The sequence below is a fragment of the Arachis ipaensis genome, chromosome B02 (assembly GCF_000816755.2).
Source record: "Arachis ipaensis cultivar K30076 chromosome B02, Araip1.1, whole genome shotgun sequence".
In the NCBI taxonomy this organism is placed as follows: Eukaryota; Viridiplantae; Streptophyta; class Magnoliopsida; order Fabales; family Fabaceae; genus Arachis; species Arachis ipaensis.
In genome coordinates, this window is record NC_029786.2 from 90,309,345 (window position 1) to 90,329,890 (window position 20,546).

Here is a 20,546-nt window from a genome sequence, read left to right on the forward strand (position 1 = left end):
AGGGCAATATCTTTTCCCATTGGCATGTCTGTTGTCAGTATATCAGCATACCTGCATCTTCTCTCTCTTTGCGTTGGTTAAGAGAGACTCCCTTATTGTAAGCCATTCCTTTGACCTAATTTTGTTGAAAAACCAATATCAAATTAGCCATGTTTAAAGCTCAAATACAGATTGGAAACAACTTATATAAATTAGTAAAAATAAAGGTTTTTTTCCACAAAGCACAATCAATCATGAATCATCCTCTTGTTTGTGATGTTCCATACCCACCAGGCAAAACTTTTCTTGACCAATGTCTGCAAGGAAGTACCATGCAAAGAACCTCCCAACTCTCAAATCTTAAGGCTAGTTATATCATTCTGCGCTATGCCAGACAGACTAAACTGATAGTTCATAGAGGAATTATTCACTAGAGTCAGTGCTTGAAAATAGCAGTGCAGTGGAAACAACATGGTTAAAATTAAATACGGCAGAAGCTAGAAAGATCATGAAAAAATGGATTACATTCCAGTCAGGTACTTTCAACAGAAGACAAGAGTCCATCACCAACAACTCCAAACTTAATTTTAATATGCCCAGGAAATACTATCTAATAACTTTATGAATCTCATCCTCCCCTCGGTTCTTCAAATATTCCTAATTGCTAGAGCAGGCAGCATTTAGAATCTTGTACTTTTCTCAGGCTGATTTCAAATGGTGGAGGTCATCTACTCAGCATCACATTTGAAATCCACTAATCCAAATACCATTAACTTTTCAGTTTTCAACAAGAGTTATTTTGTTTCCTATACATGCAAGGATTAGAAGAAAACTCGATTCACAAGGATGGGACTTGATGAGCTGTTTCAAGTCTATATACTAGGCAGTTCAGTAAGAATTATGTAACAAATATTATAGCATACGGGTCTTTAAAAAATTTCAAAGGTTAAAAATAAAAACACTTCAAAAATCGAGGAGTAACAAATCAAATCAGCATGTGAATTCTGCAAAGGAGAAACCAGAGAAGTGATTAAAACAAATGGCAAAGAAGACAGTACCAGTGCACGAAACATACACCTTCCATCCCCTGTGACCTTCTGAACCGAAAACTGCTCTAGCTTCTTCATAGCTGGAGACTGTCCACCACTGACATATCCAGGTGACAAGCAAACGAATCGAAATTCAAACCATGAAGGAAAAATTTTCAAAACTTCTCATCCACTTTTGAAAAACTTACGAACTCTCCAAAATCAAATAAAAAAGGACAAAACAAGTCAACCACAGTGCACATATATAGTTCCTCAATATTTTAGATTCTTCAAACATCTTAGGTTATCTCACCCTTCTATAATTAAAAATTTGAAATCCCACATCAAATCCCCTAAACACACACAAAATAAGACTAGAATCATTATTATTTTGGTTTGACTGAAAAACAGTATACAAATTCATAATTTCCTATGTCATTAGGCATATCCACATTCTACTAATAGATTTCTATACATAGCTCCTTTTTATTCTTTTTCCTTTTTTTTTTTTAATGTTTAAAGCTCAAGAACTTGAACTACTGGTTGGAAAATTCAAGTGCCCATGAGTTTGAGGCAAATAGATGTACATACTCATATTTTGAACAATAAAATAAAATAAAACAAAACCATGGAGTGACCAGAAAGAAAGAAAGAAAAAGCGAGGGAAATGATGACTCACAGTGATGAGGAAATTCTAGCGAAAAAAAGAGTGCTAGTGCTACAATTTCCGATTCCAAATAAGCTTGTGATGTTACTGGATTTAGGAGCAGCAGCAGCAGCAAGTGAAGGAAGTGGCGAAGATACAAGCTCAAATTTTGCTGTACCATTTCTCAGCTGCTCCAAAATATCCTCTGCAAGAGAGAGAGAACAATTGGAATAACAATAAGAAGAGTTAAAACGAGTGTTCATAGTGCGGTGTAGGATCTGTTTGTTTACTAAGTAAATCGCAGAAACAAAAAGAGAGAATATTAAATATAGAAAGAGAGGGGGACGCGAGGAAGAGGTGTATGGTTACGATTGCAGAGCTTGTTCGCCATGGAATGAGAATTGAAACGCGAGTACTTCAATACTTCAGTAAGTTGAGAGGAGGAGATAAGAGGAGGAAGAAGAAGTATAGAAATTGGGGGGAACGGACTAGAAAGAAGGAACTAGGAAGGCATGACTCCCTTCAAGTTTAAGGGTGGCTAAATCCTCCACAGTGATCCTTTAATTACTTTTTGTTGTAAAATAAATAAATAAATAAGAAATATGTAAATATAAGATAAAAAAATATAAATATAGAATTCTAGTAGTAATATTTTTCATAATTACTATCTTAATATAATTGAGATGATTATTATATTTACTAATATATTATAAACTTAAGGCCTTGGATAGATAGAGAAAAGAGAGAATTATAATGTATGGAGGAAGGAAAGAATATTTTATTATTGCTATGTGTTTTTTTAGATTGATACTTCTTCTATTTCTACACACAAATTGTCATCACTTTTCAACCTTCATTAAATTTGAAGTGATTCTTATCACAACACTCTCCTTGGATGTCCATTTAGAATTATGCATCGTTAAAACCTTACTAAAAAAACCCAATAAGAAAAAACTTTAGTGAAAGCGCAAAAGAGTACAATATCCTTTGTGACGGGGACTGCCTCATTAAAAATCTTGTCAAGAAAAACCCAATGGGAAAAAAACCTGACCAAGGAAAAAAGAGTACAGTCTCCCCCTCTTGTCAACATCATTTAATGTCTCAAAATCGACGCATCCCAATCTCATGTACCAATCTTTTAAAGAAGGATTTTGGGAGTGACTTTATAAATAAATTTGCCAGATTGTCACTTGAACGGATCTGTTGGACATCAATTGTCCCTTGATTTTAAAGATCATGAGTGAAGAAGAATTTGGGAGAAATATGCTTTGTTCTATCACCTTTAATGTATCCACCCTTAAGTTGAGCAATGCATGCTGTATTATCTTCAAATAGGACAGTTGAAGCTATCTTATGATCAATTAGTCCACATGATAACAAGATATATTGGATCAAACTCTTGAGCCAAAAACACTCGCGACTTACTTGTACCACCATATGTGAACAGGTATCCTGTTTGAAATTTCCCTTTGTGTGGATTAGACAAGTATCCAACATCTGCATAGCCAACTAGTTGTGACTTGGATCCATATGGATAAAACAATCCCATGTCAACTGTTCCATGAAGATATCGAAAGATTTGTTTGATTCCACTCCAATGTCTTCTAGTTGGAGAGTAACTATATCTTGCTAGTAAATTCACAACAAATGATATATCAGGTCATGTATTATTAGCAAGATACATTAGCGGTCCAATGGCACTAAGATATGGTACTTCAGGGCCAAGGATATTTTCATTTTCTCTTTAGGACGGAATTGATCCTTTTCCACATCCAAAGACCTTACGATCATTGGGGTACTTAATGGATGTGACTTATCCATATAAAATCTCTTCAAGATCTTTTATGTGTATGTTGTTTGATGAATGAAGATCCCACTTTTTGTATGCTCGATCTGGAGGCCGAGACAAAATTTAGTCTTTCCAAGATCTTTCATCTCAAACTCTTCTTTTAGAGTTTTTATAATAGTTGGAATCTCTTAAGGAGTCCCAATGATATTTAAATCATCAACGTACACAGCAATTATAATGAATTCAGATGTAGATTTCTTTATGAAAACACATGGGCAGATATCATCATTTTTAAATCCGTTTTTTGCTAGATACTCAGTAAGACAATTATACCACATTCGTCCAGATTGCTTTAGACCATATAAAGATCTTTGCAATTTAACTAAGTATAATCCATGTGAATATTTATTGGATAGTTTAGATTTCTTTAGTCCTTCAGTGACTTTTATATAGATATCACGATCTAACAAGCCGTATAAGTAGGCTGTTACCACATCCATTAAATGTATATGTAACTTATGATATGCGAATAAACTGACCAAATAACGCAATGTTATTGCATCCACTATAGGGGAATATGTTTCTTCACAATCTATACCGGGTCTTTGTGAAAAACCTTGTGCTACAAGTCGAGCTTTGTAGCGTACAACTTCATTTTTCTCATTTCGTTTTCTCGGAAAATACCCATCGGTATCCAATAGGTTTTACATCTTCTGATGTACAGACTACAGGTCCAAAGACTTCACGTTTTGCAGGTGAGTCTAACTCAGCCTCTATGGCTTCTTCCCATTTTGGCCAATCATTCCTTTGTCGATATTTTTCGACTGATCTTGGCTTAAGATCCTTACTTTCATGCATGATATTTAATGCCACATTATACGCAAATATTTCATTGATAATTGTCTTATTTCAGTCCCATTTCTCTCATGTAAAGACATAATTTATCGAGATCTCGTTGTTTTCACAAATTTCAGGTACCTAAACGTCTTTTGGCGTTAAAATTATATCAGAATTTTGGACAACTGCAGGTGTCTTTACTATGTCTTTTTCAATAGGAATAGCATTGACCTCTTTTCTTTTTCAAGAATTTTGTCTTTAGAACCGACAGGCCTGCCACGCTTCTGGCGTGAATTTGCTTCAGTGGCTATTTGTCCAACTGGGGTATCAATTCCAATCGGAGCATTTTTCGCTGGTATATAAGATTTGATTATCCTCTTTGTATCGAAAAATGCATCAGGGAATTCATTTGCTATTCTTTGCAAATGTATAATCTTTTGAACTTCTTGTTCACATTGCCCTGATCGAGGATCTAAATGCATCAACGATGATGCATTCCAATTAAGTTCCTTTTCAAGAAGCTTATTCTCTCTCCCTAATATTGGAAATTTTGATTCATTAAAATGACAATCAGCAAATCGGACTTTAAATACATCCCCATTTTATAGCTCAAGATACCTTATTATAGAGGGAGAATCATATCCAATATATATCCCCAATTTCTTTGGGGTCCCATTTTAGTGCGAGAAGGTGGTGCAATGGAAACATATATCGCACACCCGAATATTCTTAAATGGGAAACATTTGGCTGCTGGCCAAAAGCTAATTACATAGGAGAGAACTAATGGTAACTTGTTGGCCTCAAACGAATGAGTACTGCGGCATGTAAAATAGCATTCCCCCAAGCTGAGGTTGGGAGATTTATTCTCATAAGTAAGGGTCTAGCAATCAATTGGAGGCGTTTAATAAGTGATTCTGCTAACCTATTTTGTGTGTGAACATGAGTTACTAGATGTTCAACACTTATTCCATTAGCCATACAATAAGCATCAAAGGCTTGGGAAGTAAATTCACCAGCATTATCAAGACGAATTGCTTTGATTGAATTTTCTAGAAATTGTGCTTTTAATCGAATAATTTGAGCCAGTAATCTCGCAAACGCTAGGTTGCGAGAAGACAATAAGCACACATGTGACCATCTCGAAGATACGTCTATTAGGACCATAAAATATCTAAAAGATCCACATGGTGGATGAATAGGTCCACATATATTGCCTTGAATTCTTTCTAGGAATTCAGGGGACTCAAATCCAATCTTTACTGGTGATGGCCTTAAAATTAACTTTCCCTGAGAACATGCAGCACAACAAAATTCACTAGATTTAAGAATCTTCTGGTTCTTTAATGAATGTCCATGGGAGTTTTCAATAATTTTCCGTATCATTGTTGTTCTCGGATGACCCAATCGGTCGTGCCAAATTATGAATTCATTTGGGCTAGTAAACTTCTGGTTTACAATGGCATGTGACTCAATTGCACTAATCTTGGTATAATATAACCCAGATGAGAGTAAGAATAACTTTTCTAATATAACCTTTTTATTTAAATCATGAGTTGTGATACATAAATACTCATGATTTTTCTCATTCATTGTTTCAATATGATATCCATTTCGGCGAATATCTTTAAAACTCAGCAAGTTTCTTAGAGACTTGGTAGACAATAGTGCATTCTTTATTATAAATTTTGTTTCTCTAGGAAACAAAATTATAGCTCTTTCGGAGCCTTCTATTACATTGCACGAGACAATAATAGTATTAACATATTCTTCTTTTGGCACAAGATGGATAAAATATGTATCACTTTTGAGAATGGTGTGCGAACTTGCACTATCCGCAAGGCAAACATCTTCACTATATGTCCTTACCATTCTCTTCAAAGACAAATAATAATAAAATGAGTAGAAATATTTACGCAGTAAAATTATTTCCTTGATTGAAAATATTTTTCTAAAAAAAATAGTATATACCAAAAATTTTATTATTATTATCTTAGCATATTCAATAATTTTGAAATTTATAAATATTTTATTAAACATTATTTATATACATCGTACTTGAAATTCAAATGCATAGAAAATAAAACTTAACAAGAAGTTCTTTACATTATTTATTTACATGAATACTTAACAATCTCACATATTAAACTATTCCATCATTGATCAAATGACCAATATTTCCTTTCGGATCCTCAAAGAAATCAGATACATCATAATGAGTGATGGAATTTTCAACATCATTTGAAACAAAATTCGACTCCTTTCTTTTGTCGTCTTTTTTCAAAGATGTTTGATAAAGATCGACTAGGTGCCTTGGGGTACGACAAGTACGTGACCAATGGCCCTTTCCACCACAACGGAAATATTTATCCTCTGCTGATTTATTTTGCCCATTATTTCTTTCTTTATCCCACTTCTGCTGATATCCTTTGTAAACATAATTCTTTTTCCTTCCATAATTTTTTTTGTTACTAAAACCTTGCCATTTACCTCTTCTGGGGTAATGATTTGCCGCATTTGCTTCAGAAAATGGGACGGCGCCAGCTGGGTGCGCTTCATGATTTCTTAAAAGTAATTCATTGTTACGTTCAGCAACAAGAAGGTAAGAAATTAACTCATAATATTTTTTAAATCCTTTTTCTCGATACTGCTGCTGCAGGAGCACATTTGAGGCATGGAAGGTCGATAAAGTTTTCTCTAACATATCATTATCAGATATCTTTTCCCCACATAATTTCATTCGTGAGGTGATTTGAAATATTGCAAAATTATTTTCATTTACGAATTTAAAATTCTGTAGACGCAAGTGCGTCTATTCATATCGGGTTTGAGGAAGTATCACCGTCTTTTGATGATTGTACCTTTCTTCAAGGTCTTTCCACAGATCTGCAGGATCTTTTAATATGAGATATTCATTTTTCAATCCTTCGTCAAGATGACGACGAAGAAAAATCATAGCTTTGGCTTTATCCTTTTGGGATGTATTATTTTCAGCCTTAATGGTATCTCCAAGATCCATTGAATCAAGATGGATTTCAGCATCTAATATCCATGATAAATAATTGTTTTTGTTACCTGAGTCTTCCTAAAATTTGATCATAGTCTCGTACTGATAACGTGTTGTAAAATAAATATAAAATAAAAGTATAAGTAGAAGACTCTATTACCATAATTACTATCTTAATATAATCGAGATGATTATTATATTTACTAATATATTATAAACTTAAGGCCTTCGGATAGATAGAGAAAAGAGAGAATTATAATGTATGGAGGAAGAAAAGAATGTTTTATTACTGCTGTGTATTTTTTTAGATTGATGCTTCCTCTATTTATACACACAAATTGTCATCACTTCTCAACCTTCATTAAATTCATTCTCTCTTGAGAATGGACATCCACGTATGAAGTGATCCTTATCACAACACTTTTTATTATTTTAATTTCTTAAATCCTGATACATACCCTATACCTCTACTAAAGAATCAAATCATAACTAACCACATAATACAGAAGAGTTAACACAGAACTCAGTGACAACTTCAAAATAGTCAAACATTATCTTCTAAACGTTACCACAAAGAACGACACTTAATAACCAACCAAGAATCTCGTACTTATCCACACAACGGGTAAAATAATCATCTATAAAACCAAGCATACAATCTCGGAAAAGTTCAGGTTCTAATTTAAGTCTTATTCCAAGTTATAGTATTCTCTAAAAAGCCTTCTACTGACTTGAGCGTCGGAGTATCTTTTGCAAGTATTCCTGCCGCGGTGTTCCAGCTACGCCGACCTATAGCTCTTCAGGACAAGTAACACATTGCTCGGAAGAGATTGCCATAGCTCGGCGACTCTCACAGGACAAAACATTTGGCGCCCAATGTGGGACTCAATAGACAAAATCCCCACTAAGCCTAACCCTCTTTTTTAGCTTTGTGCTCTCTTCTTTCAAGATTACTCGGTCTCGAAGGATGGCTGACAACAGGATCTAGCAACCCACACAAGCAGAGCTCTTAACTCAGATTGCCGAGCTTCTGGCGGAAGTTCGACAGATAGCTGAATTATCGTCCAATAGCCGAGCTAGGAAACAGGGCGAGGGAGAATCCCGAAGCTCAAACCAGACTGACACGGAATCCCAAAAGTTCACTCCACCAAAAGAGAAAGTGACTATAGACAACCCCTTCTCGGAAGACATCATGAAATTCCAAATGCCAAAAAATTTTGTGCTGCCTGCTGCCCTTGAACCATACAAGGAGTTTGGTGACCCTCGTGTCCATATTAGGAAATTTCAATCTATGATGTTCTTTAATGATGCCTCTGAGCCTATACTTTGCCGAGCTTTTCCTACTTATCTAGACGATTCTGCATTACTTTGGTTTTCTAAGTTGTCTACATGTTTAATCTCCTCTTTTTAAGAACTGGTGAGATCCTTCTTCGATTACTTCACTGCGTCAAGAATATACGTGCATGGGATAGACTATCTAAGCACCATCAAGCAAGGACAGCACGAAGTGTAAGAACCGCAACTAATCAATCGGTTAATTAAGTGATTATATTACCCAAAATAGGGTCCAAGGATTTAGAATGAGAATTTGAGGATTTAAATATGATTTTTGGACTCAGTATGTCTTTCTGAGTCAAAAAATGTGTTTTCTGCTAAAAACCGTGAAAAATCGCAAACCGGCAGTTGAACCGGTCGAAACGGTTCAAGTCTGCCCGATACTGTGCGAGAAAAAGTGAAAACAGTCAAAAACCTTAGAAAAATAGTGGAAGTAAAAAATCGGGCGTTAATTTTAAAGGTTTGGCCCAAAATTGGGTCAAACGGGCTAAAAACGCTAACAGGTTGGACCGGGCCCAAGTTGGGCCCAAGCCCAATATATAAATTGGTTCATTTAATGAACCCATTCAGCAACAACACACTCAAACACCACACTTGCATGCTGAAAAGGGGGAGGAATAAAAACTACCCTATGGTTACTATTCATTACCATCTTCACAAGCTCATATCTTGATTTACAGAGCTCTGATCGCCGCATCGTTTGTGGCTACGCGTTCCTTGTGAAGAACTCTACAAAACCCATCCAAGAAACTGGTGAGGTAACCACAAAATCTCCTCAGTTCTTCTCTACAAAATTTTGAATCGTAGGATTTTTGATTAAGTAGAATTTTGTGATTTTGGATGTTTAGGTACACTTTAACCTTTGGTTAGTGCTCCGAGGGTTATCTGAAATTGGAGGTCGATCTCGGTCAAGATCTTCTATACTAGTCGGTGTCGATGTGTCTGGCTGGTGAGAGGTGGCCGGAGCTGTCGTGTCCGACTTGTTGGCTGGCTGCACTGTTGATCCTTGGTCACCGGAAGGTGGGGGGTACCTGCAAGAGACTCCGATGCTTAAGTTAGCATGGGTATTAACAGGTTTTTTGTAGAATCAGAGTATGAGTTATACCTGGGTGCTCCAGTGTATTTATAGTAGTGTGGGCTGACCTTTCTGATAAGATAAGTTAGTTATCTTATTTTATCTTATCTTATTTTAGGTGAAGTCAGCTTATCTTCAAGGGAACCGCCTTTATCTCTATAGGCTTGGATTGCCTTTGGATTTGGGTCGTGTTCCTCTATTTGGGCCCTTTATTGGGCTTTCCTGTTGATTTGGCCGATCTCTTTAAGAAGAGATCGGATAGTCGGACCTGAAGAGGTCGGTCGCCATGTCGCTAAACATCCCGGGTCGGACAGCTCGACCCAGGGTATGAACAGTGCCCCTGCTTGAGCTCGGTCTTCTGCTTTGAGGTCGAGTTTTTTGACTTCGAACTTTTTATAGCGAAGCCAAACTCGAGCACTTTTGTCGATTCCTTTCTTTGTAGAGCTTTTTGAATGTAGAACGTTTTTCCTCTAAAAACGCGCGCTTTTGTATTAGCGCTTTGTTCTAGGGAACATGCGAGGGTTTAATACCTTCATTAATTGGTATTAATTGCCCCGTTTCTCTTGCTTTGTTTTGAATTTTGCTTCCTCAGAAAAATAGTTTCTCTTCTTCCTTTTTCTTTGTAACTCCTTCGTTCTCTCTATCTCTGTCTTTTCTTGCGTTGCGGTATCTTCCAGCGATCCAGAGATTCCTTCCTTTCTACTTCTTCCGGAGCTTCTCATTTCTCCAGGTTAGTTCCATTTTGCAATTACTTTTCTCTTTCGTTGCTTTGGCTTTGGTTTTGTGGTGAAGTTTTGATTTTGGAGAAAGTTTGGATCTTTCAGTTTTTTTGGGGCCTAATTGTTGTTGTATTGTGTGTTCTGGGAGTTTCTTCGTCTTTCGTATGAACTTTTTTGCCTTTCCTGTTGCTTGATACTTTTAGGGCTTTTGCATGTTATCACCATTTCTGCTTGTGCTTTCGATGATGGTTTTTGTTTGATTCTGAAAAAGGTTGTGTCTTTGATGATTTTCGTGTTTTTACTTCCCTTTTTCAAAACGTTTGTCTACTTGAAATCTTCTTTTCTTGTTTGGGAAATGCCGAGACGTAAGCTGTAGATTTTTCCTGAAACCTTGCTTTGCCACTGCCTCCAAAGGATACCCCAGGACTTTGGTTTGAGTCTTGGGGTTTTCCTTTTCTGTTTGTTCGTTTGTATCATATTAGTCGAGTTGCTTTGCCCCTCCTCCAAGATGTTTTTTAGTAATCCAATCTTCTTTTATTTTTGTAGGATTAGTTGGCCTCATGTCTTCTTGCAATAATGTTGTAGAGATGTCTTCCAAAGTTCCCGAGGGGATGTCTGATTGGCTGGACTCCCTTGTCCTAATGTGTGTCTCTATCGTTGTGGTCATGTAACATTGCTCCATCCCAGCTTCATCCAAATTCCTGGGGTTTTATCAAGATATTTCAACTGCTTTGCCAAGAGTTAGGTATAACACCTTCTCAAACTCTTTTCCTCTATCTTTTTGTCTCGGCCAAGCCTGGAGGTTCTTCCAAAAAGAAAGCTTCCTGGGTTTCTTTCAGATCGGCCCAGGGGCATAAAGTTTTTGCCATGTACGATGAGTCTTTTAAAGATTTTAAGAATTATTTCTTCCGAGTCTGTGCTGTTGAGGGGGTCCGCCCCTTTTTTCTTGATGAGAATGACGAGCTTGCTTTTCCTCTAGAGTGGAAAAAGAATGTGAGAGTGCCTCGTTATACATGGGAGATGCTTAATGAGGTTGAGCGGGCTTTTATAATTGTTCTTGAAGATTTGTGGGGGGAACCACCCCATCTGGATACAAAAAGATTTTTGAGTGATCCATTTTTGGTTCGAACTACTTTGGGTACTGTCTGACTTATTTCTATACTTGTTTCTTAGTTTTTCTTCTCCTAGGTTGTAACTCATCATTATGGTTAATTATGTATTTTCAGAGATGTCGAAAAACAATGATTCTATGAAGGCCTACAAGAAGGCGAAGAAGGCTGCTGCTGCTCAAAACATCTCGGCCAATGCAGCCGAAGAGGGATCTTCTCAAGTTCCAGTGAAGCCGCCCGTGCCGAGTTCTCCTGGGCCGAGAAAGGTGATCCCCACTCCTCGAGTTCGTCTGACTGATCCTCCACAGACTTCTACCACTACTTTTGGTGCTCCTTCCAACAAGAAACAAAAAACAATTGAGGCCTTTAACCTTGACGCCCCTGATTTTAATGCAATCGAGTTCGTAGATCAGCAAATCGGTCCCTACGGTGCCCTCCCCATGGATGATGTATCAATCCTTCGCCATCTGGATTTTATGACCCGAAACAGTGTTAAAATGGCATATATGGGGGCTGCCCTATACCGAACTACTCAGAATCTTCCTCTCAATGCCACCAAAGAATTTATGGAGGAGGCTAAACAGGAGTTCGACCGGATGAAGGGCCTGAAGGAAGAGCTTGAGGTAAAGGTAGCCAAGTTGGAGAAGGATCTGGAGAACGAAAAGGCGAGTTCCCTTGCTCTGGCGGCTTCTGTGCGGTTGGCCGAGGACACGGCATTGAGGCATAAGGATAGTTACGTTACATCTTATCGGGAGGTGGTGCGTCTGAGGGAGGAGCTGGAGTCTGCCCGAGTAGACTATTCCGAGCTCCAAGGTCACCTCGTCGGCAGCGTGAACGTTGCCTATGATAATTTAAAAGAGCAAGTTCAAGTTCTTGCTCCTGAGGTTGACCTTACTCTCTTTAGCTTGGACAATGTTGTGAGGGATGGTAAGATTGTCCCCGACGACCAAGATGATGATGATGTTGATCCTCCCCTTATGCTTTCTGCCAAGGTGTCCGCTTTTACAGTTCCTCCGGTTGAGGTTGGTCATTCTGTTTCTGATCCGGACTGTCAGATCTTGAACCGGGATGATGGTACCGTGGATGCTGTGCTCTCCAGGCTCGCCCTCCTTCACCCCAGACTGATGCTGCTAAAAAGTCTTCTAATCGTTAGCTGAGTTTTCTTTGGATATTTGCATAGTTGGCCCGGCTTGTGGGCTTTAAAACTCTTTATTTTTTATAGTTGAATATTTTGCTGACTGCTGGTACTCCTTTTGGTTGCTTGTTTAGCAACTTTTGTTTTTAAAAAACAAGTAGCTTTCAAGCTTTTGGGCTTGACCCTGAAGCTTTATAATATTGTATTCTATAGCATGCTTATTTACACTTGTCTTGGCACCTTTCTGGGTTTTTAGAATACTGGAGCCTTGCTGCTCGGCCTCTTTGAACTGCTTTGTGCTTGGAGGTCGTAGATGCGTGGATCCCATTCGTATTTCGGTTTGCTTGCTCTTGCTTGTATTTATCCATAACCGATTTCTTTACCTCGTCCTTTTCCAAGTTATTTTTGTAGTGGACTGACTTCGTCATGTCGATCTCTTCTAAGTTATTTCGTAATCCTCTTTCTTGGACCTTTGTTAGGTCTCTTTTAGGGACTACTTTTATAACTTTTCGTAGGAGGTCGACTTCTTTACGTCGTCCTCTTTCTAAGTTATTTTTGTAATCCTCTTTCTAGGACCCTTGTCAGGTCTCTTTCAGGGATTACTTCTATAACTTTTTTGTTTTGGGCCGACTTTGTCATGTCGGGTCCTTCTAAGTTATTTTTGTAATCCTCTTTCTTGGACCTTTGTCAAGTCTCTTTCAGGGATTACTTTTATAACTTGTTTTGTTTTGGGCCGACTTTGTCATGTCAGGCCCTTCTAAGTTATTTTTGTAATCCTCTTTCTTGGACCTTTATCAGATCTCTTTCAGGGATTACTTTTATAACTTGTTTTTCGCAGGAGACCGACTTCGTCATGTCGATCTCTTCTAAGTTATAGCAATTCCTCTTTTATAGGGTTGGCCAGACCTCTTTCCAGGGATTTGCTGATAACTTGGGTTGACTTGGTCCGACTTCTTAACGTCGGCCAGTCTTTAAGTTATTATTTAGCAATCCATAAGACCTCGTCAGGTTCTTTTTCTGGATCACTTTCGATAACTTCTTACATTATTCTGCTTTCATCTTTGCCGATTTGTAGAAAGTAGTTTCTATCTTTATTTGGTCGACCTTTAGATGAATCGCGCTTTCATCTCTATTGGTCTTTATCGTGATCGTGCTGTGAATCTGTTTTTCACTTTCTGCCGATCTGTCGCTTTATAATCGGGCGATGAGTGCTTTAGATTAATGCGTCTTGAAAATTTGTAGAATATATAAAATGCATTTTATTCAAAGAGAAAGTGCAAATATATACATGTGGGAATTTTTCATCCCTGTAAGTCGGATATTTTGTAGGTCTTAGCTTGGTACCTCATTAAAAAATCTTTTCAGGAAAAAGAGTGTACCTTATACCAAGATCCTTTATTATTCCTAACTATAGTACCTTCTTAAGTTGCAGGCGTGCCACGATCTGGGGAGCTCTCGTCCATCGAGTTTGGACAGTCTGTAGTAGCCCTTCCCAAGTACTTCTATGACTCGGTAGGGTCCCTTCCAGTTTGCTGCCAGCTTTCCTTCTCCCGGTCGAGTTGTTCCGATATCATTTCGGATTAGAGTGAGGTCGTTTTCCGTGAAGCCTCGCGGCACTACCTTTTGATTATATCTCGAAGCCATTCGACGTTTTCGTGCTTCTTCCCTGATCCGAGCTCTTTCCTGGACTTCCGGGAGTAGGTCGAGTTCTTCCCTTTGCAGTTGGGAGTTGGCTTCTTCATTGTAGTGTACTACTCTATGCGACCCTTCCTCAATTTCTACTGGGATCATTGCCTCTACTCCATAGGCTAGTCGGAAGGGTGATTCCTTTGTGGTGGAGTGTGGCGTTGTCCGATATGCCCATAGGACTTGTGGGAGTTCCTCAACCCAAGCTCCCTTTGCATCCTGTAATCTCCGTTTTAACCCGGCCAATATGACTTTGTTGGCTGTTTCAGCCTGTCCATTGGCTTGGGGATGTTCGACGGAGGTGAACTGGTGTTTTATGTTCAGATCGGCTGCTAATTTTCTGAAGCCTGCATCTGTGAATTGGGTGCCGTTGTCTGTGGTGATGGAGTATGGGACCCCAAACCTTGTGACAATATTTCTATATATGAATTTTCGACTTCTTTGAGCAGTAGCATTAGCTAGGGATTTTGCCTCGATCCACTTTGTAATATAATCTACCCCTACTATGAGGAATTTAACTTGTCCCGATCCTTGAGGAAAGGGTCCGAGAAGGTCGAGTCCCCATTTTGCAAATGGCCAAGGTGAAGTTACGCTGATGAGCTCTTCTGGCGGGGCGATGTGAAAGTTGGCATGTTTCTGGCATGGTGGACATGTCTTTACAAACTCTGTAGCTTCCTTTTGTAGAGTTGGCCAATAAAATCCGGCCCGGAGTACTTTTTTGGTGAGGGCCTGTGCTCCGAGATGATTACCACAGATGCCACTGTGTACTTCCTATAAAACTTCCCTTGTGTGGGAGGTCGGCACACATTTTAATAGTGGTATTGAAATCCCTCTTTTATACAGGGTGTTATTTATGATAGTGTAGTATTGAGCCTCCCGTTTTAACCTCTTTGCCTCATTTTCATCCGTGGGGAGTGCTTCTGTTTTGAGGTAGTTAATTATGGGGGTCATCCATCCTTGATCCCGACCTATTATGGCTAGGACTTTTTCTTCTTCCGAGATTGACGGGTTTTGGAGCATTTCCTGGATGAGGCTTCTATTGTTGCCCCCTGGTTTGGTGCTGGCTAATTTTGAGAGTGCGTCAGCTCGGGCACTTTGTTCGTGGGGTATGTGGTAGATCTTATATTCCCCGAGTTGTCCGAGCTGTTCCTTGGTTTTATCCAAATACTTTTTTATGGTGGGATCTTTGACTTGGTAGCTCCCTGTTATTTGTAAGGTGACTACTTGTGAATCGCTGAAGATGTTGAGTTTTTGAGCTCCAACCTCCTTAGCCAGTTTCAAACCAGCTAGTAACGCTTCATATTCCGTCTGATTGTTTGAGGCCGGGAATCCAAATTTGAGGGAGAGCTCAACTTGGGTTCCTTGGTTGCTTTCTATTATCACACATGCGCTGCTTCCAGTCTTATTCGAAGAACCGTCCACATAGAGATTCCATTCTGTGGGGGTTTCCAGGGTATCTGTGAATTCTGCGATGAAGTCGGGCAAGTACTGTGATTTGATGGCTGTCCGAGCTTCATATTGGAGGTCGAACTCGGATAACTCGACTGCCCATTGTAAAATTCTACCTGCTAGATCTGTTTTCTGCAGTATCCCTTTTATGGGCTGGTCAGTTCGAACCTTAATGATGTGAGTCTGGAAGTACGGGTGAAGTCATCGAGATGTTAATATGAGAGTATAGGCAAACTTTTCTATTTTTTGGTAGTTCAGCTCGGATCCCTGCAGCGCTTTACTAATGAAGTAGACGGGTTGTTGCCCGCTTTCGTTTTCTCTGACTAGTGCTGAGGCTATTGCCCGACTTCCTACCGCGAGGTATAATATGAGTGATTCTCCTTCTTGTGGCTGAGATAGGATAGGTGGCCGTCCCAAGAATTCTTTGAATTCTTGGAAGGCTTGCTCACATTCTGTTGTCCATTCGAACTTCTTTCCTTTCCTTAAAGTAGCATAGAAGGGGAGAGATCTTATCGCTGCTCCTGCTAAGAATCTGGATAAGGCTGCCAATCTCCTGTTGAGTTGCTGCACTTCTTTGACACAGGTTGGGCTCTTCATCTTGAGTATAGCTTGACATTTATCCGGATTTGCTTCAATTCCTCTTTGTGTGAGCATAAAGCCCAAGAATTTGCCTGCTTCTACTGCGAAGGTGCATTTTGCAGGATTGAGTCGCATGTCATGCTTCCTTATGGTGTCGAACACCTGGGCTTGGTCGGACAACAATGTCTCTTCACTTTGTGTCTTTATCAACATGTCGTCTACGTAAACTTCCATAACTTTTCCGATGTGATTTGAAAAGGCTTTATTCATTAGCCTTTGATAAGTAGCTCCCGCATTCTTGAGACCGAAAGGCATCACTATGTAGCAGTAATTTACTTTTGGTGTTAAAAACGAGGTCTTTTCTTGATCTGGTGGGTTGGTGCACGAAATTGTGATCTCAGGCAACGGCGCCAAAAACTCTGTACGCACGTCTTAATAAATCATTTTTCATTCACAACTTCGATACAACTAACCAGCAAGTGCACTGGGTCGTCCAAGTAATAAACCTTACGTGAGTAAGGGTCGATCCCACGGAGATTGTTGGTATGAAGCAAGCTATGGTCATCTTGTAGATCTCAGTCAGGCGGATATCAAATGGTTATGGAGTTTTCGAAAATGATAATAAATAAACAGAAAATAAGGATAGAAATACTTATGTATATCATTGGTGAGAATTTCAGATAAGCGTATAGAGATGCTTTCGTCCCTCTGAATCTCTGCTTTCCTGCTGTCTTCATCCAATCAGTCTTACTCCTTTCTATGGCTGGCTTTATGTAAGAACATCACCGTTGTCAATGGCTACTTTTCATCCTCTCCGTGAAAATGGTCCGATGCGCTGTCACTGCATGGCTAATCATCTGGAGGCATCACCGTTGTCAATGGCTGCATCCCATCCTCTTGTGAAAATGGTCCAAATGCTCTGTCACAGCACGGCTAATCATCTGAGGTTCTCGATCATACTGGAATAGGATTCACCTTCCTTTTGCGTCTGTCACTACGCCCAGCACTCGCGAGTTTGAAGTTCGTCACAGTCATTCATTCCCAGAGTCCTACTCAGAATACCACAGACAAGGTTTAGACTTTCTGGACTCTCATGAATGCCGCCATCAATCTAGCTTATACTACGAAGATTCTGATTAAGAGATCCAAGAGATACTCATTCAATCGAAGGTAGAACGGAAGTGGTTGTCAGGCACGCGTTCGTGGGGGAATGATGATGATTGTCACGTTCATCACATTCATGTTGAAGTGCGAATGAATATCTTAGAAGCGGAATAAGTTGAATTGAATAGAAAAATAGTAGTACTTTGCATTAATTCATGAGGAACAGCAGAGCTCCACACCTTAATCTATGGAGTGCAAAAACTCTACCGTTGAAAATACATAAGTGATGAAGGTCCAGGCATGGCCGAATGGCCAGCCCCCAAACGTGATCAATATGATCCTAAGATGAACTAAAAATCATAAGATCTCTAATACAATAGTAAAAAGTCCTATTTACACTAAACTAGTTACTAGGGTTTACAGAAGTAAGTAATTGATGCATAAATCCACTTCTGGGGCCCACTTGGTGTGTTCTTGGGCTGAGCTTGAATGCTACACGTGCAGAGGCTCTTTCTGGAGTTGAACGCCAGGTTGTAACGTGTTTCTGGCGTTTAACTCCAGACTGCAGCATAGAACTGGCGTTCAACTCCCTTTTACATCATCTAAACTCGGCCAAAGTATGGACTATTATATATTGCTGGAAAGCCCTGGATGTCTACTTTCCAACGCAATTGGAAGCGCGCCATTTTGAGTTCTGTAGCTTCAGAAAATATATTTTGAGCGCAGGGATGTCACTAAGTTCAAGGATAAATTCGAAACTCATGTACTTCTTGTTCTTTTGAATTAAAACATTTTTATTTAAGAGAGGTGATGGATTCATAGGACATTCATGACTTTAAGACATAGTTACTAAATACTAATGATCATGTAATAAGACACAAACATAGATAAGCATTTAACATAAAAAAAACGAAAAACATAAAATTTAAGAACAAGGAACGAGTCCACCTTAGTGATGGTGGCATTTTCTTCTTGAGAAACCAATGATGTCCTTGAGCTCTTCTATGTCTCTTCCTTGTCTTTGTTGCTCCTTCCTCATTGCTCTTTTCTAATTTCATGAAGGATGATGGAGTGCTCTTGATGTTCCACCCTTAGTTGCTCCCAATAATTGTGTGGAGGAAAATGTATCCCCTGAGGTATCTCAGGGATCTCTTGATTTGCAGTCAAATGTTCTACCACTGAGCTATAGATCCTTGATGGAAGCTTTTGTTTTCCCTTTAAAAAAAAGCTATGCTTTTACCACACCAAACTTAGAATGTTGCTCGCCCTCGAGCAAAAGAAGAAAGAATAGATGAAGAAGAAGATGTGGAAAAAACTAGGATTATGAGGAGGGAAGGTGGGGATCCTGTGGGGTTCACAGATCCTGAGATGATCCTGTGAGGTCCACAGATCTTGAGGTGTCAAGGATTTACATCCCTGCACCAATTAGGCATGTAAAACGCCTTTGCATGCAATTCTGGCGTTTAAACGCCGAACTGATGCTTGTTCTGGGCGTTCAGCGCCCAGATGCAACATGTTTCTGGCGTTCAGCGCCAGCTCCATGCTCTGTTCTAGCGTTGAACGCCAGCCAGATGCTCCTTACTGGCGTTTGAACGCCAGTGAACTCCTCCTCCAGGGTGTGCTATTTTTTTATGCTGTTTTTTATTTTTCTTCAATTTTTTCAGTTATTTTTGTGACTCCACATGATCATGAACCTATGAAGACATATAACTAATAAAAAATATAATTAAATAAAAATTGGGTTGCCTCCCAACAAGCGCTTCTTTAATGTCAATAGCTTGACAGTGGGCTCTCATGGAGCCTCACAGATGTTCAGAGCATTGTTGAGACTCCCCAACACCAAACTTAGAGTTTGGATATGGGAGTTCAACACCAAACTTAGAGTTTGACTGTGGGGGCTCTGGTTGACTCTGCAGTGGGAGAAGCTTACTGTACCTCTTTTTCATGTTTACAGAAGGATAACCTTGAGTTGTAAACACAAGGGAGTCCTCATTCAATTGAAGGACTAGTTCTCCTCTGTTAACATCAATCACAGCTCTTGCTGTGGCTAGGAAGGGTCTTCCAAGGATGATAGATTCATCCTCATCCTTCCCAGTGTCTAGGATTATGAAATCAGTAGGGATGTAAAGGCCTTCAACCATTACTAATATGTCCTCTACTTGTCCATAAGCCTGTTTTCTTGAATTGTCTGCCATCTCTAATGAGATTTTAGCAGCTTGCACCCCAAAGATTTCCAGTTTCTCTATTACAGAGAGGGGCATGAGGTTTATCCCTGAACCAAGGTCACACAGAGCCTTTTCAAAGATCATGGTGCCTATGGTACAAGGTATTAGGAACTTTCCAGGATCCTGTTTCTTCTGAGGCAGTGTCAGTTGATCCAGATCACTTAGTTCATTGGTGAACAAGGGAGGTTCATCTTTCCAAGTCTCAATACCAAATAATTTGGCATTCAGCTTCATGATTGCACCAAGGTACTTGGTAACTTGCTCTTCAGTAACATCCTCATTCTCTTCAGAAGAAGAATACTCTTCAGAGCTCATGAATGGCATAAGGAGGTTTAATGGAATCTCTATGGTCTCTAGATGAGCCTCAGATTCCTTTGGTTCCTCGAAGGGAAACTCCTTATTGATCACTGGACGTCCCAGGAGGTCTTCCTCCTTGGGATTCATGTCCTCCCCTTCCTCTTTGGATTCGGCCATGATGGTTATATCAATGGCCTTGCACTCTCCTTTTGGATTTTCTTCTGTATTGCTTGGGAGAGTACTAGGAGGGATTTCAGTGATCCTTTTACTCAGCTGGCCCACTTGTGCCTCCAAATTTCTAATGGAGGACCTTGTTTCATTCATGAAACTTATAGTGGCCTTAGATAGATCAGAGACTAAGTTTGCTAAATTAGAGGTATTTTGTTCAGAGTTCTCTGTCTGTTGCTGAGTGGATGATGGAAAATATTTACTATTGTTAAACCTATTTCTTCCACCATTATTAAAGCCTTGTTTGAGGCTTTTGTTGATCCTTCCATGAGAGATTTGGATGATTTCTCCATGAGGGGTTATAGGTGTTTCCATAAGGTT

The 20,546-nt window shown here is 39.3% G+C and overlaps 1 protein-coding gene across 1 annotated transcript in view; it reads right to left on the bottom strand.

The window, feature by feature from the left end:
- LOC107625680 (OTU domain-containing protein At3g57810) overlaps nt 1–2,220 on the bottom strand; it is a 4,992-nt gene extending 2,772 nt beyond the window's left edge. The window contains exons 1-4 of the mRNA XM_016328371.2: nt 2,023–2,220; nt 1,687–1,858; nt 1,038–1,125; nt 52–115 (exon numbers count right to left, since the gene is read on the bottom strand). Coding sequence (XP_016183857.1) covers nt 52–115; nt 1,038–1,125; nt 1,687–1,858; nt 2,023–2,044 — 346 coding nt within the window. The 5' untranslated portion in view covers nt 2,045–2,220. The remainder of the gene's footprint in view (nt 1–51; nt 116–1,037; nt 1,126–1,686; nt 1,859–2,022) is intronic.